The sequence below is a fragment of the Siphateles boraxobius genome, unplaced genomic scaffold (genome assembly GCF_051911475.1).
Source record: "Siphateles boraxobius isolate OS27281-9 unplaced genomic scaffold, OSU_SipBor_1 76, whole genome shotgun sequence".
Lineage (NCBI taxonomy): Eukaryota > Metazoa > Chordata > Actinopteri > Cypriniformes > Leuciscidae > Siphateles > Siphateles boraxobius.
The window spans coordinates 283,649-301,761 of NW_027509204.1; the positions used below are offsets into that span (position 1 = coordinate 283,649).

The 18,113-nt window shown below is 41.3% G+C and overlaps 2 protein-coding genes across 2 annotated transcripts in view; both read right to left on the reverse strand.

Moving 5' to 3' along the window:
• LOC143724587 (6-phosphofructo-2-kinase/fructose-2,6-bisphosphatase-like) overlaps positions 1–18,113 on the reverse strand; it is a 219,254-nt gene that overhangs the window by 75,665 nt on the left and 125,476 nt on the right. The gene's annotated exons all lie outside the window — the stretch shown is intronic.
• LOC143724583 (structural maintenance of chromosomes protein 1A) overlaps positions 1–18,113 on the reverse strand; it is a 44,255-nt gene that overhangs the window by 3,784 nt on the left and 22,358 nt on the right. Inside the window, exons 15-24 of the mRNA XM_077217747.1 lie at positions 17,631–17,747; positions 17,434–17,540; positions 17,048–17,189; positions 16,815–16,960; positions 16,571–16,724; positions 15,285–15,398; positions 15,044–15,200; positions 13,746–13,900; positions 6,386–6,537; positions 6,237–6,306 (exon numbers count right to left, since the gene is read on the reverse strand). Coding sequence (XP_077073862.1) covers positions 6,237–6,306; positions 6,386–6,537; positions 13,746–13,900; positions 15,044–15,200; positions 15,285–15,398; positions 16,571–16,724; positions 16,815–16,960; positions 17,048–17,189; positions 17,434–17,540; positions 17,631–17,747 — 1,314 coding nt within the window. The remainder of the gene's footprint in view (positions 1–6,236; positions 6,307–6,385; positions 6,538–13,745; positions 13,901–15,043; positions 15,201–15,284; positions 15,399–16,570; positions 16,725–16,814; positions 16,961–17,047; positions 17,190–17,433; positions 17,541–17,630; positions 17,748–18,113) is intronic.

The following is an 18,113-nucleotide window of genomic DNA, read 5'->3' on the forward strand; positions in this document are numbered from 1 at the left end:
CAAAATAATTAACGAGCACAAAATAGTGGAGTACGCAGTGTGAGCTCCTGCAGTGAAAGAACAGTACAATTTGTCCTAAACATGACACAAGATTATTAAGCGCTTCAAAATAACTGGTAAGATAGTTAACAAGTTTAAAGCAGCTTGCCCTGTCAGATGCTGGGACAGATAGCCTACTGTTAGTGACTGAAAGATAAATACTGGCGCTGTTTAATGCGTTTGAGACGTGGTGCTTTCCTCCGTGCTTAACTTACATTTCACTGGTATATTCTCCATCTGTAAATGCTCAAACAAATCAAACAAATATGTCCATTTCACTGTCAGGAGAGGACGAGCTTCTGCAAATGTATCTCCGCTAAAATTCAAGCTTCCGTGAATGAGCGACGCCGCGAGCACGCGCGCCTAACAGACGAGCACAATAGAAGAGTAGCGCAATAATTCTGACTAAAACACATATTACTAAAATATTTGTTGTTGGAGACAATAAATGTGCCATATCTGGAATTTTAAACCTACAAGTATATTTTTATGAAAGTGACCATTATAATGGGGTAATCAAATGCAGGCCAATATAATTAGTTTGTGGTTTTTTATTTATTTTCATTTTTAGTTTAGCCTTTAGTCATTTTTAAAAACAAAAGCATTATTTTTGTTTTTAGTTTGTAATGTTACAAAGTTAGAATGTAATGTGATTTTAACCACCTTTTTGCACATAATATATTGCATAGCCTACATTACATTCCCTATTTGTTTCCATATCCTTCAATATCATTGTTTGGATATCATTGAGCAGGATGTGAAATAACTTTTTTTTTAAATAAATACATTTTCTTTATCCAAATAGAAAAAAGTAGAAAGTACCGAGATATATATCGTATATCGCCATTTAACCAAAAAATACCGAGATATGATTTTTTGGCCATATCGCCCAGCCCTAACACACACCCACATACACACACACCCACAATAATCCACAACGAGAGAGGGAGAAAGATCTACATGCGCGCTCACACAAGCCGGGGGTGGGGGTGACCACAATCAATGAGAGACGTGAGCCTGGTGAGACGCACACAGCCGCCCTATCCTGGCCGGGATGGATGAGAGGCAGACACGTGCTCCTGGTCCACAGTCCTCAGTCGCTCCCTGTACTTGTTCTTGATGTACGTCAGGCTTGAAAAGCTCAGTTCGCACAGATAAGTTGTGGAGAAGGGTAGCAAAATAGCAACAGCGCTAATTGAAGCCACTGGATACTCTTTTTTCACTGAAATCCAAAACCTGTCCAATTCCATGTCACCAAATCTCATTTTCAATGTGCGGTCTTCCCTGATCTCCATCAGTTGCTCCTGTGTTGGCAGTGGCCAGTCCTTTGCGCTCTCCAGCGCGCTTGAACTCCAAGGATCAAGGACCCAGTCAAACTGTGCAAAAGACTCCGATGGAAATAATGATTAAATCGCTCAGATTTCAGGTGCTGGGTTATGAGATCAGAAAGTGTACTGCTGTTTACATGCACATTGCACAGGGGCCACAAAGGAACGCCAGAGTGTGAGCTTAGATCTGAAGCCACGCAGTTTGTCAGACGAGGAGAGGAGGTTTTCTTCTTTGCCTTGCATTTTAATGTTCAGCTCATTGAGGTGCTTAAAGATGTCAGCCAAATACGCGAGTTTTAGGCACCATTGCTCATCTGCGAGCAGCTCTGCATATGCAGATTTCTCTTCTGTCAAGAAGACTCTGAGTTCTTCTCTTAACTCGCACAATCGGCCCAAAACCTTCCCCCGTGACAGCCAGCGGACTGCCGTGTGTAGCAACAAGCTCTGATGCTCTGCCCCCATTTCCTCGCACAGAATCGAAAACAGACGGCTCTTTAACGGGCGCGCCTTTATGAAATTAACAATGTCCACTGCTCTGTCAAGCACGTCCGAAAGTTCTGTTGTTTGCAGCAAGTGCCTCTCTGTGAAGGAAGCAGTGGGTTGTTCGGATGTCAGGGTTTTGCTGCTTTGCCCTGATAATGAAACCTTTGGCACAGCCCGTCATTGCAGCTGCACCATCAGTACAGATACTAATACAGTTCTTCCAACTCAATCCTCCCTTTTCAAGATACTCAGTTGTCACACGATAAATTTCTTCTCATGTTGTTTTGTTTGGCAGCGGTTTGCAAAATAAAAAATTCTCTCTAATACGGTCCCCATCCACAAACCGAACATTTGCCAAGAGCTGAGCGTGCCCACTCACGTCCGTTGACTCAAGTTGTAAAGAAAAATGTCCACTTGTGTTGATTTTCCCCAAAACGACATCTTCAATGTCCACAGACATGTCAATGATTCGCCTCCCTATTGTACAATCCGACAGCGGGACCTTTGAAATATCTTTTGCAGCTTGAGGCCCTAGCATTTTGTTCACTATTGCTGTACATGCTGGCATAATTACAGTTTCTGCAATAGTGTGAGGCGTCTTTGTTTTAGCTACTATTTCAGCTACAAGGTAGCTAGCTTCCAGTGCCCTCTCCGAGACTTTAGCGGATTTAATCATCATTTGTTCTTGACGGCTTTGTTGACTTTTCATTCTAACAAAATATTCAGGATCCTTGTCAGCAAGTGATGGATGATTGGTGGTCAGGTGTCTTTTAAGTTTCCTCGGAACCATCCCTTGGTTTGACCGTTTCATCCCACATATAGACACAAAGGGAGAGGGCATGTTGCATCCACAGTACTGATGAAGCCAAATTTTAGGTAACTGTCGTTGTATGTTCTCTTTTTAGCCTTGTCTAACGTTACCTTTGCGACCTTTGGTGCCGACTCAGAGCTGGTGGAGGAAGTAGTAGGCTGAGGCTCCATTTCACAGTAAAAACTGTCCGGTTCTTATGGGGCTTTTCTTTTTAAAAAACGATCCATGATGCTGTTGCTTGTTTCTTGCTCTTTGTGAAATCAAATGTATTTTCGCAGTTAAATGATAAAACAATGTCGCCACGGCTCGTGCAGATGGGGGGGGGGGGGGGTGTTTTGGGCTTTGGGTGCTCGAGCCCCTGCCCTATTTCAAAATTAATCAAAAGGAAATGGAAATATTTTAAACTAGTCGTGGGCAGTGACAACATATGTGTTGGCTTTGTTGAGTGGAAGTCCGGCGCGCTGCTAGAGACTCTGTACTGTTGTAGCCATTAAATAAGCACATTTAGTTTCATATTTATTACACTATTATAATGTTATTTTTTTCCATCTATGTTGATTATGAAAGTGAACAGAGTAGACAGGAGGATGCGCAATATCGGGAGACATGGAGTGGTTCAGGCATGATTTTGACCACTTCATTATGTTTTGTAGAAAGCCTTTCTTTAAAGTGAATTTCGTTTTGTATAAATTGTATCTTAATTTTTAATAAATGTTTCATCAACCAATTGCCTGGATTTAATAAATAAGAAGCAAATATAGCAGACAATATAATCATGACATGGAGGCGCCGGCGAGCCGCATTCACCATAGCACGTGAACTGGAGCATCTCATCATAAAATTAAATAAATTCTCGGCACGCTTGTCACCGAATTTACAAATTCACATCTCGCTTGTTGCACGCACACATATGTCGAAATAACATTATTAATAATAATGAATCTTTAAGAATATTTGATTGAATGCTGAATGTTGTGCTTGTTCAATTTAATAAAATTAAAACTATCACTGTGATAATTAAAATAATTGAATATTAAATATTAAGTGGCCAATTTTTGCACATTTACTAATAGTATTTATATAATATATATTTATATCTAAGCTCTAGTCTGGTTTACTATCTTTGTGGGGACTCTCCATAGACTTAATGGTTTTTATACTGTACAAACTGTATATTCTCTTCCCTCACACTAACCCTACCCATCACACACAACTGTCTGCATTTTTACATTTAAAAAAAAAAAACTAATTCTGTATGATTAATAAGCTTGTTTACCCATGGGGACCTCTATTTAGGTCCCCACTGTGACACATGTCCCCATGATTCTGTGTGAATTCAGTTTGAAGTCCCCACTGGGATAGAAAAACATGAACACACACACACACGTCCCACCCACTTTTCAAAACAAACTTACACCACTGATCATGTGCTTCTCTTAAAACAGGCACGGAGATTCATGAGAAATAGCGTTGTGGATAAATCAGCATGATCAAAAACTTGCGCGGTCATATTTTTCCTTAAAATAACTAGTCAATAATGTGATTAAAGGGAGCAATTTGATTACACAATTTCAGATAGACCGCCGGGCAGGCCGGTTATGCATTTTGGTAGCCCGACTGGAAAACAATAGCCCCGGGACTAATGTTCCCTCTAATTTTTTTTTTGCTGAGCCAAACTTTTTTCTATTGGACATTTTTCGCCACCTGAGCAAAAATATTCTTTATACCTGACCTGTACAGCACACGTAAAAACACAATGGTTTCAACATTCAGTTGCAACTTTTAACTTGAATGTGCCATTTTCTTTGACCCTTGATGTAACTTATTGGTATTAAATCATATTTTTGAAAAACAAGCAGTTAAGAAGTCACTAAATGAAACACATTTTAGGGTTACCTGATATTTTTTTAACAGTGCTGTCAACTGTACAGTCTTTACCAAGAAATCCTATGAAAAATAATTTACAAAATCTTCTGCAGGACAGTTCAATTCTTTACAATAATAGAATATAGTATGAAAGAAAAGTAAGCTGTTACACTGAGATGGTTTGGGAAAAACATAAAGTGTTTTTGTAGTCAATTAATTGCGTACAGGAAGCATTAAACCAGCAAAGTTAAATGATTGTTTATTTCTTATGAATTTCCAATATTTTCTTTAGCAGTGGGGTTTCAAACTTTTTAATGGCAATGAGCCCTAAACCATACCCTTGTGAGATTCTTTATTTAGGCTTATAATATAATAAAATATAGGCCTAATATAATATAATATAAAAAAAAAAACGAATTGAAGTATTTGAAGTGATATAATATATCACTTTAAATGCTTCAATTTGTTTATATTATATTATTATAATATGAAAAACTGAAGAATTTAAATAGATCTAATAGCTAAATATTTTCAAGAAAAGTGAATATGTGAACTCTTTTATAGTAATCTAACCATGCCTGAAACTCTCCCACACACAAAGACATCTATTTACATCTATGTCTTTGCGTTTCTCGTTGCCTCTCGTATTGAGCTATTTGCTCCGCAACACAAGACTCACTGCCAATCACACGTGCTCACATCATTCTCTTTCTATGAAACCTGTAAACTGCATTCACCAGTTTTCACTCTATAGCGGTTGACCAGAGCACTGAAATTATTTCTCACTTAAACTACAATCAAATGGATTTCCCCACACATTTCGCGTCAGTCCTCTGCGTGGCCTTTTAATCTTTTCTGCGCGGCCGCGGCTTCAGAAGTGCGCGGCCGCGGAACATTGCCCGGGACGTCGGGCTAGCGATTTTGCGAGCCCTGTGGTGCAAACAGAAACAACTCTACTACTACAGAGAAATTTCCCATCGGCGCATTATTTGAGCAGACTTGGCTTTTCTGATGAGCATGAGCCGTCCATGAGGGGAGCGTTGGCATGGGCGAGAGCGTCAAACTGAACACTGAGGGGCATTGCGGCTGTTTTTCTCTTTCGGCCAAGAACCGAAAATGCAATTTTCGGCAGCCAAAATTTCGGTGCATCCCTAATGGATAGGGTTCTTCGTACTGTGTGTGGATGACCAGTTTTGACACAGGAAAAACCCTGGTGTTGTGTGCCTCAAAATATTAGCTTCTGACTATATAAAGCTGAACAAGTTAAGCTGCTACTTAGGCTTCTCTTTGTGTTTATGATTTGAAGTCTCTGTTACAGTTGAGAAGTTGTAATACTGTATCAATTACAATGTTTCAAATAAATACTATAGGATTTATGTCTAAAAAGTATCTTTATGTGAGTGAGTGTAGGTGGGGGGCTTGCAAATATCTTTCTCTACAAAAGGGGGCCTGGCAGAAAAAGTTAGAAAACCGCTGAACGAAAGTATGTTGTTCCATGCATCACCTGGTGGATAATATTAAGTGTAGCACAACAACATTTCTATTCTAAGATGTTAAATGTTCATCATGTTGCAGTTTAAATTGCAGAAGCAATATGACAAAATGATCACAGTGACAAAACTGCGTGGCCCTCACCTGTGTGAGGTCCCATAATGACTGTGTGACTTATTAGAAGTAGGTTTTGTAATAAACTCTTGTGAGAAACAAACCTTGCCAATGTTTGTATTGTCCAGTGCTGCATCGATCTCATCCAGCACAAAGAAGGGAGCCGGCTTATAGCTGTAGAAGTGGAGAAACTGGTCAGTCACACACTGATGAATGCTGGGATCTGACATGAAGGGAATAAACTTCTGCATACCTGTGAATGGCAAACAGCAGTGCTAGAGCAGCCACAGTCTTCTCTCCTCCAGACAGGTTGTCCATGGGCCTGAAACGTTTGCCTGGGGCCACACAGTTATAGTTGATACCATCCAGGTATGGCTCCTCGGGGTTCTCAGGCCCCAGAAAAGCCTAGCAAAACACACACACACACACACACACACACGTGGAAAGATTTGTCTTGGTGTTTAGGAGAGGATTAGAGCTGCACTGACTAATTAAGAAAATTCAAGCATAACCTCGACAAGCCCTACAAAATTGGACAGAGCAAGCTGCAAGATTATGAAAAATGCACGATTACAAAACCACACAAGCACTATACACTTCATGGGTTGTAAGCATATTAGGGGTGTAACGATACACAAAACTGACGGTTCGGTTCTTCCCACGGTTCTGACGTCTCGGTTCGGTGGGGTTTAGAGAGTTAAAATTGCTGTTTTTTAAGAAAACAGTGGTTTAATGAAAAAATTGTGTCTTTGTCTTTAAATCAATTACTATTAAACGTTTCGCAAGGATTAAAAAAAAAAGATCTGCTAATGCTGTAAACTATATAAGGAGCCTGCACATTACTATAACATTAAAGGTTAACAACAGAGCCTAGACTTTGTCTAAATTCAGATGCTATTTATTTTTTAGATATAATAATCAACACCCACCACATTGTATGAAAACATGTAAACTGAACATCAGGCAGTTTTTGCACTAACTTATGTTTTACTCTAATTCGTTATTGAAATATAATAATTTACACAGTTGCTGTCATTTTCATGAAAGGTATTTTAAACATACATTAAATAATCAAGATATCATATGAATCAATGTCATTTGAATAAATTAGAATTAGAGTAGAGATGCGCGGATGGGCTATTATTTCATCCGCATCACAAGACTCATCATCCGTCCGCCATGTCAACAGAGCTCCTAAGTAACTTAGATATAGCCTACCAGAAAATATTAGGGATGTCCCGATAACGTTTTTTCTGAACCGATCCAATCCGATACCAAAAATTCTTAGTATCGGCCGATACCGATCCGACGCCAGCGCAGTTTTTTTTTTTTATCCAGTAGAATTTCTATAACTCTGTGTGTTGAACTGATAATCACTCTTTTGTGTGTTAAACACAATCTACTTAATACAGACAACTTCATTATAAAGAAGAAAAAAATATATATGATCATAACCTATGACAAAAAATTTATTATAAACTAGATTAGTGGATAACTCAGTAAAATGTAGTCTAGAAAAACAATAATTGTATAAAATCTGAACATTTAGTGAAAAAAAAAACATTTAGTGGGGAACAAAGAGACAATAAGTGTAGCACTAAATCTGGTAAAACGTTACACATTGATCTTTGTATTGTTGTAAAATACATTCATGAAAAAAAAGATAAAAATCAGAAAGATCAATTATAATATATATATAGTCTACTATAAAATAAAGACATTTTTTAAATGTATAGCACAGCTGTTTGAGGCAGCAACATATGATAGATAGGACAGAACAGAACAAAAAAGGCTATTAATAATCTTTCATTGCGCAAAAGTATTATATGATTATGAAAGACTCCATACAGTGCGGCACACAGCGCTTATGCGCATCCCGAGCGCAGAATGATGCGCTTGAAGCAACACAGAGTCACAGCACACAGCTCTTCGAGTCCGCATTGAAAAGTTCAAAGCACAAAGGAAAGGTATATCGATGCGCATAGTGTATTATACAGTATCTATTAGGGCTGTGTATCACCAACAATGTCACGATACGATACGCATCACAATACTAAAGCCACGATACGATACGTATCACAATATGGATCAATTTGGAATTGATCAAGATGGGCGTGGCCAAGAGCTATTTATTGGGCGCCCCGTCATGAGAGTTCTTTAGGTTAAAACGAATGAAGCGAACTAACCAAGCACAAGCACGGCAGCTTACGCAATACTCGTTCCCTCCTCTCAGGGAACCGAGGTTACGTTAGTAACCGAGTCGTTCCCTTTCGAGAGGTCTCTCCTATTGCGTAAGTAGCTTACGCTATGGGAACACCATGCAAAACACCGTGCATGCTGAACTTCGCCTTATGATAGCCAGAGGCAGGTGCCTGAGCTGAAAAGCAAAGTTAGCATCCAACTAGCCGGCAGAGGCGAGCTTTATATGTGGGAAAAAATACAGAGCGGCTAGAAGGCGCTCAGTGTGACACAAGCACATACATAATCTAGATACGAACTCGTAGTTCAACTAGTATCATGCTGATAGTACATTGGAATGCAATGTCGGGACCTGTAGGTTGTAGAACCTGATAAATGTGGACGGTGAGGCCCAGCCTGCCGCCGCACAAATATCCTCGATCGGTATCCCGCTCGACCATGCCCAGGAAGAGGCCAAACTCCTGGTGGAGTGTGCTTTGACTCCCCAGGGGCATTGAAGTCCCTTAGCTTCATAAGCCAGTGCTATAGCCTCAACTATCCAGTGAGAGATTCTCTGCTTTGAAACGGCGGAACCTTTCGTACTGGTGGAGATAGGCGCGTCGAGAAATGGCGCCTTATCCGCGTCCTTCATCTCCGTCAGAGTTAACCACAGATGGCGCTCGAGAACAGTCAAATTAGCCATGGCACGGCCAATAGACTGGGCGGTGGCCTTCGTGGCTCGCAGAGCTATATCAGTTGCGCTGCGTAGGTCCCTGAAGGCTTCGGGTTCGGGGCCAGACTCGTCCATAGAGCGGAGAAGTTTGGCTTGGAACACTTGAAGTACCGCCATTGAGTGAAGCGCTGATGCAGCTTGGCCGGCGGCGGCGTAGGCGCGACCGGCGAGAGCAGAAGTAGTGCGGCAGGGCTTCGAGGGGTGGGAAGCTTTGGCTTTCCATCCGGTGGTGGAGGGCGGGCAGAGATGATTGGCCACGGCCTCCTCAAGGGGCAGTGTTCCCTCGTAGCCTCTTTCCTTCGCGCCGTCCACAGAGGAGAGCAAAGAAGAAAAAGAAGGCTTTAAGCGCGCAGAGTGGGGGGCTTTCCACGACTTGGTGAGTTCGTCGTTAACTTCCGGGAAGAAGGGAGAAGGCCTTTGCCGAGGGGCCTGCTGGCGCCCCTGCAGAAACCACTCATCCAATCAGCTCCGGGTTGGTTCTTCGGGAGAAGACCAATCGAGCCCGAGGTTTTCCACGGCCTTAGAGAGGACACGGATAATCTCGGTATCCATGGTGGAGCCCCCGCTCGTGCTAGCTAGCGTCGACGGGGCGGGGTCGAGAGTGGAGCCTGCCCAGTCGTCCGATGCAGCGTCGATGGACAAGCTGTCATCTATTCCCCCATCGTCCTTGGACGCGCCGAAAGTCACAAGGCCCACCGCTCTGCTAGAGGGGTGTAGGTCCGGCTGGGTGAACTGAACCGGCGGTGGGGAAGGTAAGAGCGGCGGTGAAGCACGCGGAGACTGGCTCGGCGTGACGTCACTGAGCTCAGGTTCAGGAAGCCTCTGTGAGCGGCGCTTTTTCTTGCGCGGCTCAAACAGAGGGGTGGCGGCGATGGGCTCGCTCACGGCGAAAGCGGCGAGGCGAGCCCGCAGTGCGGAGAGACCCAGGTCATCACATTCCGGGCATCCGCCCTTGGTCAAAGCAGCTTCTGCGTGGTCCCGGCCCAGGCAGCGAGCGCAGATGATGTGACGATCCCCGTCCGGGAGAAGGTCTCTGCACGGCGCGCAGGAAGGCATTTGAAACAACGCCTCAGAAATTAGCTCTTTTACAAGTGTTGCAGGGCGAACAGATGTAAAGATACTTGCGTGTGTGGCACGCCGGATGGCTCAGTAGGATGGCGTTTGAAGGCGGCTGAAGTTGACGACGTCCTCGTAGCAATCCCGCTGGTATGCTTTTCGACGGCGGCGAAGGCTTCAATAATCCGGAGGATCCAGCGAAGGTGTTCGCTGAAGGAGATTAAATCTAAAGAACTCTCATGACGGGGCGCCCAATAAATAGCTCTTGGCCACGCCCATCTCGACGGTCTCTGACGCGCGCGGGCGCGAAGCGCGCTCATTGGTCGCACATTCAGAGTCGCCCCGTCATTGGTTCGAGCAAGTTACCGAGCTTCCTTCGTTCATTGCTGTTAGCTGTGCAGCTGCAATGCGTTTTACATAAAGACTTCAGTATTCTCGAGAAAAGGAGTTTTCCCATAGCGTAAGCTACTTACGCAATAGGAGAGACCTCTCGAAAGGGAACTATTTAGTTTTTGTCATTAAAAAACAATGAGAGTTAAATTAAATAAGTGTTGGAATGTGCACCAAACACAGTAATTTCTTTATATTATGTTGAAATCATTTTAAACAAATAAATACAATAGAATAAAGAGAGCCTACCAATAAAGAGAAAAGTTTATGAATAGGTCTAGCACTAGTATTAAGAACTTAATAAAGTAACTAAACGTAAAATGACATTGGGTAGTATTTTAGTCCTGACTAAATTAAATACATCGACTATAAATCCAGATTCATTATAATTAAAGCTATCTTTTGTTGTTTTGACAACAATATTAATGACAGACACGTATGGCTGCTGTCACTTTAAGAGCTAGTGCACGGATCCTGTTTTCATTATACTGTCACATCACATGCATTTTATGCTTATTTAAAGGATAATTCCGGTATTTAACACTTTGAGTCTATTTTGTAGTTTGTTTTGGATGAACTAGAGTGGTGGACTTAGAAATGTTGACGATGGGTCCTGTCTCGACTTTTTGACTATTTTAGGATCGCCTCTGACCGCTTCAGAGTGGATGTCTATGCCTTAATGTTCGTTTTCAAAACTGTGCAACTCACCGAGTGGTTAGTGGTGTTCGTTGATAATTAAAAACAAATATATCGGCGCAATGTATGCTTTCAATCCGTGTTATTTGCTATAGTGGAACTATTTTTCGGATACCTCACAACCGCGTATAAACTTCCGCTCGATATTTGAATCTGAAGCGTAAGCACACTCCCGACCACTTGATGGCGACAACAAGGACGCTGGACGGTGTCTAGGCACCGTAAAAAAAGTCACAGTCGAATATGGCAAGAATTTGTGCGGTCAGAAACTCCTCCAGAATCCACCTTTCATAATCCATTTTAGATGTAAGGATTTTTTGTTTGTTTATTTCGCTACTCCGGGAGCACAGTTGCTCTGCTCCCGCTAGCCTTCTGAGAGACGGAGAACCGAGCGAAAAGACTACAACCAAATGTAAACAGACCCCTTTCCGTTTCCGGTAGCGCAGTAATATCAACGAGCACTGAGTCCTTCAGCAAACATCAATGTGATTTTAAAAAATGGCAAATAAAACACGACAGAAACTGTATTTCGCTACGCTACTTGTTTTGGAACATCAACGAACACCACTGACCACTCGGTGAGTTGCACAGTTTTGTAAATGAACGTTAAGGGTTGTTTTAAGGACATGTTTGAGCATGCCCATAGACATCCACTCTGAAGCGGTCAGAGGCGATCCTAAAACAGTCAAAAAGTCGAGACAGGACCCATTGTCAAAATTTCTAAGTCCACCACTCTAGTTCATTCAAAACAAACTACAAAATAGACTCAAAGTGTTAAATACCGGAATGATCCTTTAAGATATAACCGACTGTGTTGGATACTCACCAAGACCGACATTTTTTTACATCATTTTGCTTGTTTTTGGCTGTAAAAGCGATATAATCCGTGAAAAATAACTTTTGTTACTCACAGGCTGTTTGTGAGACGGCTTTACTCTATGTAAGCATGCAGAGAAAACCATCTCTCAGAGAGCGTGCGAGTACTGAATAGTCTAAAATCGCTTGAATGCTTAGCGTAGTAAGACTTAAAAAGACGAGCGATTGGTAAACTTAAGTGACAATGCAATGCTCGCCCGAATATGCAAGTGAATATTCCGTCATGTCCTAACTCCTAAAAGCGAGAGTGTATCACCGCCTTCAGCGCGTTTGACGCTTGCCTTGAGCAACCCATTTTGAGAGACAGAGAGACAGAAGACGCGGCACAGCTGGACACTCAATCAATGTTTGAGGGAATTTCCCGCATTATAAGTGGGAGACCTGCGGGAATGATTAGAATAATGCGTAATACTCGCAATCCCGTGCTGAAATTCAAGCTCTGAATTGGCTACATTCAAAAGCACGACAGTATCGATACAGCAGTTACTGTATCGATACGCGCATCGTCAGGAGTTCATGACGATGTATCGTCGTATCGATATTCTGAGCACAGCCCTAGTATCTATCTATGCAATCGTTTATTGAGCCTTTTCTTTTAACAGTTTTAAATTTCAGTTACTGTGCGCGTGAAGAGGAATTATAGTGCTCTCCAGTGTTGTGTGATCTAACAAACACACGGTAGAAACGAACATGATTAAGTTACAGCAATACAGTCCAGCAAGATAGTCATTTTATGCGAAACCATAGACCTTTATCTACAGATCAAGTATAATAATAGTAACATTGAATCATCTTGGAGAGAATTTCATCGTTGACTGTCGTAACCGAACGCGACGCATTCCATTTTTGCTGAATGGAGAATGACTGACAGCCGTAGCGGAGGGAAAAGTTTACGTGAACTGGAATTTAATTACTTAAATATTTAATTCTATTTCAAATTATACTATAGTATGGCTTCATATAGTATACCTTCCCCCTCAACCCCCCCCCCCCCCCCCCCCCTCTAAACATTTTCTCATCTAATCTACACGATTCACGTAGGTCACCTATTTTGGTTTCAAAACGGCGAATTTCGCTGAAAGGTGAGTGATTTTCATGTATGAGAGAACAATGTTACCAAACCTCTGTGAAAGTGACCAATAGAAACAGGCCTTTCATTCTAGTGCACAGACAGAGCCCACTGAGATTCAGCTTCACTTGCATTCAAAACGTTTCAACTCGCAAGCAAGTCCCGCAAACAATAACAACAAAACAGAGTGCACATTTCTTTTGAAAGTTGTGATGGTTATTTTAAGGCCCCATATACTGGTGTGGCGTCATATGAAGTTTGTTTTGTGAGTTAGAAATGGCATGCTAAAGTGAACCGGTAAACGCCTCTAAACTACCATTGGTGCGTGCCTTTTTAATGTGGAAACTTTCTGTGCTTCATTTCTTCTGATCAGTCCAGTGAGGTCGGGCATCCGTGTGTAAAAACAAATTTTTTTTTTCCGTTTAATACTGTAAAGCTGATCACTATAAAGAGATGCACTGTATAAAGTGGTGTATAGATAAACGTGACTTGCCTAGGGTGCCGAACTGGTACAAACATATCTATGTTTTTCCGTTTCTTTTTTACCCCCAAGCGAAAAACGAAAAAGCAGTTCGCCGTGAGTTTATCGTGAGCGATGCATCACTGTATAAGTACCTGGGCACTGCTGTTGCGGGACAGAGCTTTATAGATCTCATCGATGTTGGTGGCCACAGACTCGAAGCAGGCATTGAAGCGGTCAAACCTCTCCTTCTTTATCTGTTCAAACGCCTGCTTGGCTTTCTTCGCCCTCTTCCTGGCAGCTTCAAACTCTATGAACAAATAAACAAACAAACATAAAAAAAGTTAAATGCAATTTTGAGTGATCTGCAAAAACAGACAAGCTGAGTGATACAAACAGTGTTGAAAAGAACTATGACGCTTCTGAAAGTTTATAAAGAGATCGTAAAGAAACTGTACTGCCCTCCACAGGCACAGTGTATCAGTGCAATGCCAGTCACAAAAAGTTACATTTTGACTGTGCTCTCTGCAGATGTTCATTTTGTACAAGCGGTTTTTGATTGTGGTATACAGCAACAATTTCAAGTCATGAGTCTTAGACGCTTCATTAATTATTTGTGTATAAGAGCAGCTTTGTGTGTTACTAATTATTCTGAATACGTGCAAGTCCACAAGCATTATGTTTGTGTGAGAGCTGCTGATACATCATGTATGAAAGCTGTTTGTGATTTTGCTACAGCAAAATGTTTATTTTTTGTCTGAAGGATTATATTGCTCATTGCACATAACAGGAGGATGTTAGTTAGAAGTCTATTATTTTATGTTAGAGATTCAGAATATGCTGAAGTTTGTATTCATAGACTACAAGTATGCTGCTAGTACAGGCACGCGTTTTGCAATGTTGGGACATATGCCGGCAATGTAACCGAACAGTTGACTTGCCAAATCACTTCCATTTGTTTTATTAATAAAATATTTTGGAAGTTACTTTATGGGTCATTATAATTACTTTGCTTTAAAAGTACCAAGTAGTCACACATAAAAAAAGATGCACCGATAATCGTTTTAGCATCGTAGCCGTCTTGAATCGTAATCGAATCGTGAGATGCCTAGAGATTCCCACCCATAATAAATAACTGTTTTAAAACAATTTCTAGCACGCCTAAGACTTTTGTCTGTCATCTTTTTATGCCATAAGCACATTTTTTTCCCCATGAGAAAGGATAATGAAGTTTAAAGTACTAGCTAAACAATAAAAATGATCAGACTGTGGACAGCGGCATTAACTGCTTAGACTAGTCTTACAAGTTAGTCATCTCAATGACTCGTCATCATTTTTTTAAGCAAGTTATTAAAACATGTAGATACCCCTTGGCTAACTGCTAGTTGTAATTAAACATAATTGTTTATGCCACTGTTATTGTCATGCATGTTATTTCCTGTGCATGTCTGACCGTCACTGGTCTCCTGGAACTTGTCTCTGACGCTCTCTAGCTTCTCCATGGCCTTCATGTTGGGAGCGCTGATCCTCTGCAGGATGCTCTGCTGCTCATTGAGTCTCTGCTGTAACGTGTTCATCTCCGCCTTGAGCTCCTCCTCTGACAGAGAGTCCTGCAAGCAGCATCGGTCACAGCAGATTCTTAACACAACCATGTGCTTCTGAGTGTGTCAACAGTAATGCAAGTATTGATGTACCTTCAGGTCTTCTGACAAGCTGCTGAAGTCGATCTCAATGAGAGCTTCCTTGGCTAGGACAGTGCTAGATGTCTTCTGACTGTTGCTGAGGCTCTCCTCGGCCTGAGAACTGCCCTACAACACACACACACACGCAGGATATCCGGCAGAGTTAGCAAATACACTGGTAGAAAGCTTCAACACAATTACATGCTCTTTATTAGGATTCTTTACCACCTCTTATATCCCAATAATAGTGTAAGACTGGAAGAACTGGGAGCGAGGGCTACTCTCTGAGAAAACCAAGGAAATTACCATTTGGACTCACTCTAGTGCACCATTCGAGACGCAAGTCTCACCCCAGAATCATTCTAATCTACATCTCTTTCCCTCGACCCCACTCTCTCTCCCTCGTGGTGAGATCACCCAAACTCACACAAGAATCAATATGGTTTTAATGTGAGCTTATTATCATAAAGTTTATACATGTTTGGTATCATTCCAAATGTCTCAGTGCGACTGGTACGAATGTCTCATTCCCAAAGAATTAAACCAAAAGGTAATAAAGTTCTTAAGAGTTTTGAAATATCTTGCACACAGACGGTGTGACCTGAATGCAAATTACCACTGTTAGCACATGTTCCCATGTGAAGGAGGTTCTGGCTATATAATGGAATGGAGCAAAAGGATCAGGGCCCTTCCGTACCTCAGATCAGCCGTGAGGCGGAGAGTCGCAGAGAAATTGTAATGATACATTTACCTGACATAAATTGTTACATTTGATTATTCGAACGGACTTGACATTATTTTCATTGGATATCATTAAAAACTTTTTAATTTGAGAAAATTTATTTAATTTAATCAAAAAATCTTTGCCGTGAGAAAAGACAGTTCCGTGCTGGTCGGATGCCGGACTTGGGGCCGAGTTTACACTAGTAAAGTTTTATTTCAAAAATAGCTTTAATTCATGAAAACTATGAAAAAACAAACAAATGCGGGACATTATGAGACTGGCAATTATGTAGTCACAAATTGTTACGCATTGCTCTTTATTATGATTTTTTCCCACCACTTATTTCCCAATAATAGTAAAGTTTTATTTTAAAAATTGTCTTAATTCATGAAAACCAATGTGTGACATTATACGAACGGCAATTATTATTAAAAAAATTGTTACACAATTCAAAATCTTATATTTTAGGTTCTTTCCCTGGGTCATAGTTTTTAACGGCATTGACGTTCCAGTGATTGCTGGATGTTTGTTGACTGCTTTTCTTCATGATCGGCTTCAACAACAGTGACGTCACCTCTTCCTGGCTGATGTCATCCATAGTGCCCGAGCGCAGCGGGAGCCGGATGTCCTGCATCTTACAGGCCTGCAGCAGGTTGTGTCTGTCACTGCGCTTCTGCTCCAGCTTGGTCTCGATGGCCGTCACCTCCTTCTGCAGCTGCGTCAACTCCCTAACCACACACACAGTTTCTCTTACAACATCATACTCGTTTTCCTGGAAACTTCTACGCATGTCTGGAATAAAGCAGCGAAGGTCTCACTTGTTAGCACCCCCTAATTTCTTGCGGATCTCCTCCATTTCATGGTTTTTATCATTAACCTCAGATTTCTTGGCCAAGTGCTGGTTTTTCAGATCTTGCAGTTGTGCCATGGTTTCATCAATGATCTTCATATTCCTCTGCTCTTCCTGTTTAAAAATATGAAATGAAGTTCAGCAAGCATTATTTCTAGGCTCAATGGAGCATCATCATGATAGTATCTGGATGATCTCTACCTTCTTGAGTCTCTCGATCTCATTCTCATCTTTCTTGACCGTCTGTTCCCACATGACCACCTTCTCCTGGTCTTCCTTCAGCTGATTCTTCTCATAGTCCAGCTGGATAGCCAGACGAGTCTTCTGAGTCTCAAATTCCAGGCTACCAGTTTGAGGAAAGGATGAATGATCAGTTACAGAAAATGTAATGGTTTCATAACTGTCATAATTCTCCATCAGATGCAAATAGTTAAGTACTCTCCAAAAATTCTGATTGACCTTGTTAAAAATATTAAAAGAATAATGATCGATGTCAGGCTGAATTATTTCTCTTTGGTGTTGTGATGTAGGAAATCTTTGTTGAAACAATTTATTCACAACAAGCAGATTATTATCAATGATCTCACCGTTTTTTTGCAATCTCATTTTGTCTCTTGACTTTCTCTTCTTCAAATTCACGAATGTTACGAACTCCAATCTCTTTACAGAAATCCAAAAACACCTCGTCCTCCACCTGGAATGAAAGACAAACACCCACATGACTGCTGATGGGCGATAGATGAACCACGGTAAAGTTGTTTTAGATGACTCCGCTGTGTCCTACCAAGTTCATGCGGTCCTTCAAGTCTTTCATATCTCTCTCTCGTGACTGGACGATTCTCTTGATGTCATTAATGCGTGGACTAAAGTTAGCAAGTTCACTTTCCAGCTTTGATTTTTCCTGAAATCACCACAACAACAAGATATTTTCACACTTGCATATGAGAAAAACGAAAAAGGAAAACAAATTAGTTCTGATTTTAATTTCAGATTGGATGAGCCACATTCAAATTTGTGGCAAAATAATGTTGTGCAAAAACCCACAAACCAGTGACCACCAGTTGACTTTAATATTAATGTGTTAAAGGAGAACTCCGGCGTAAAATTAACCTGGGGTGTAATAACACATTGGTACCGAGTCAACCGTTCTCTAGGATTTGTTTTCATGATAATCGAGTGTAAAGAGTTTTATCTCTAAAAACTGTTTAGCTTATAACACTAGTATATGGGGCATATAATAAGTAAAAAGAGATCGCTAGTTAATACC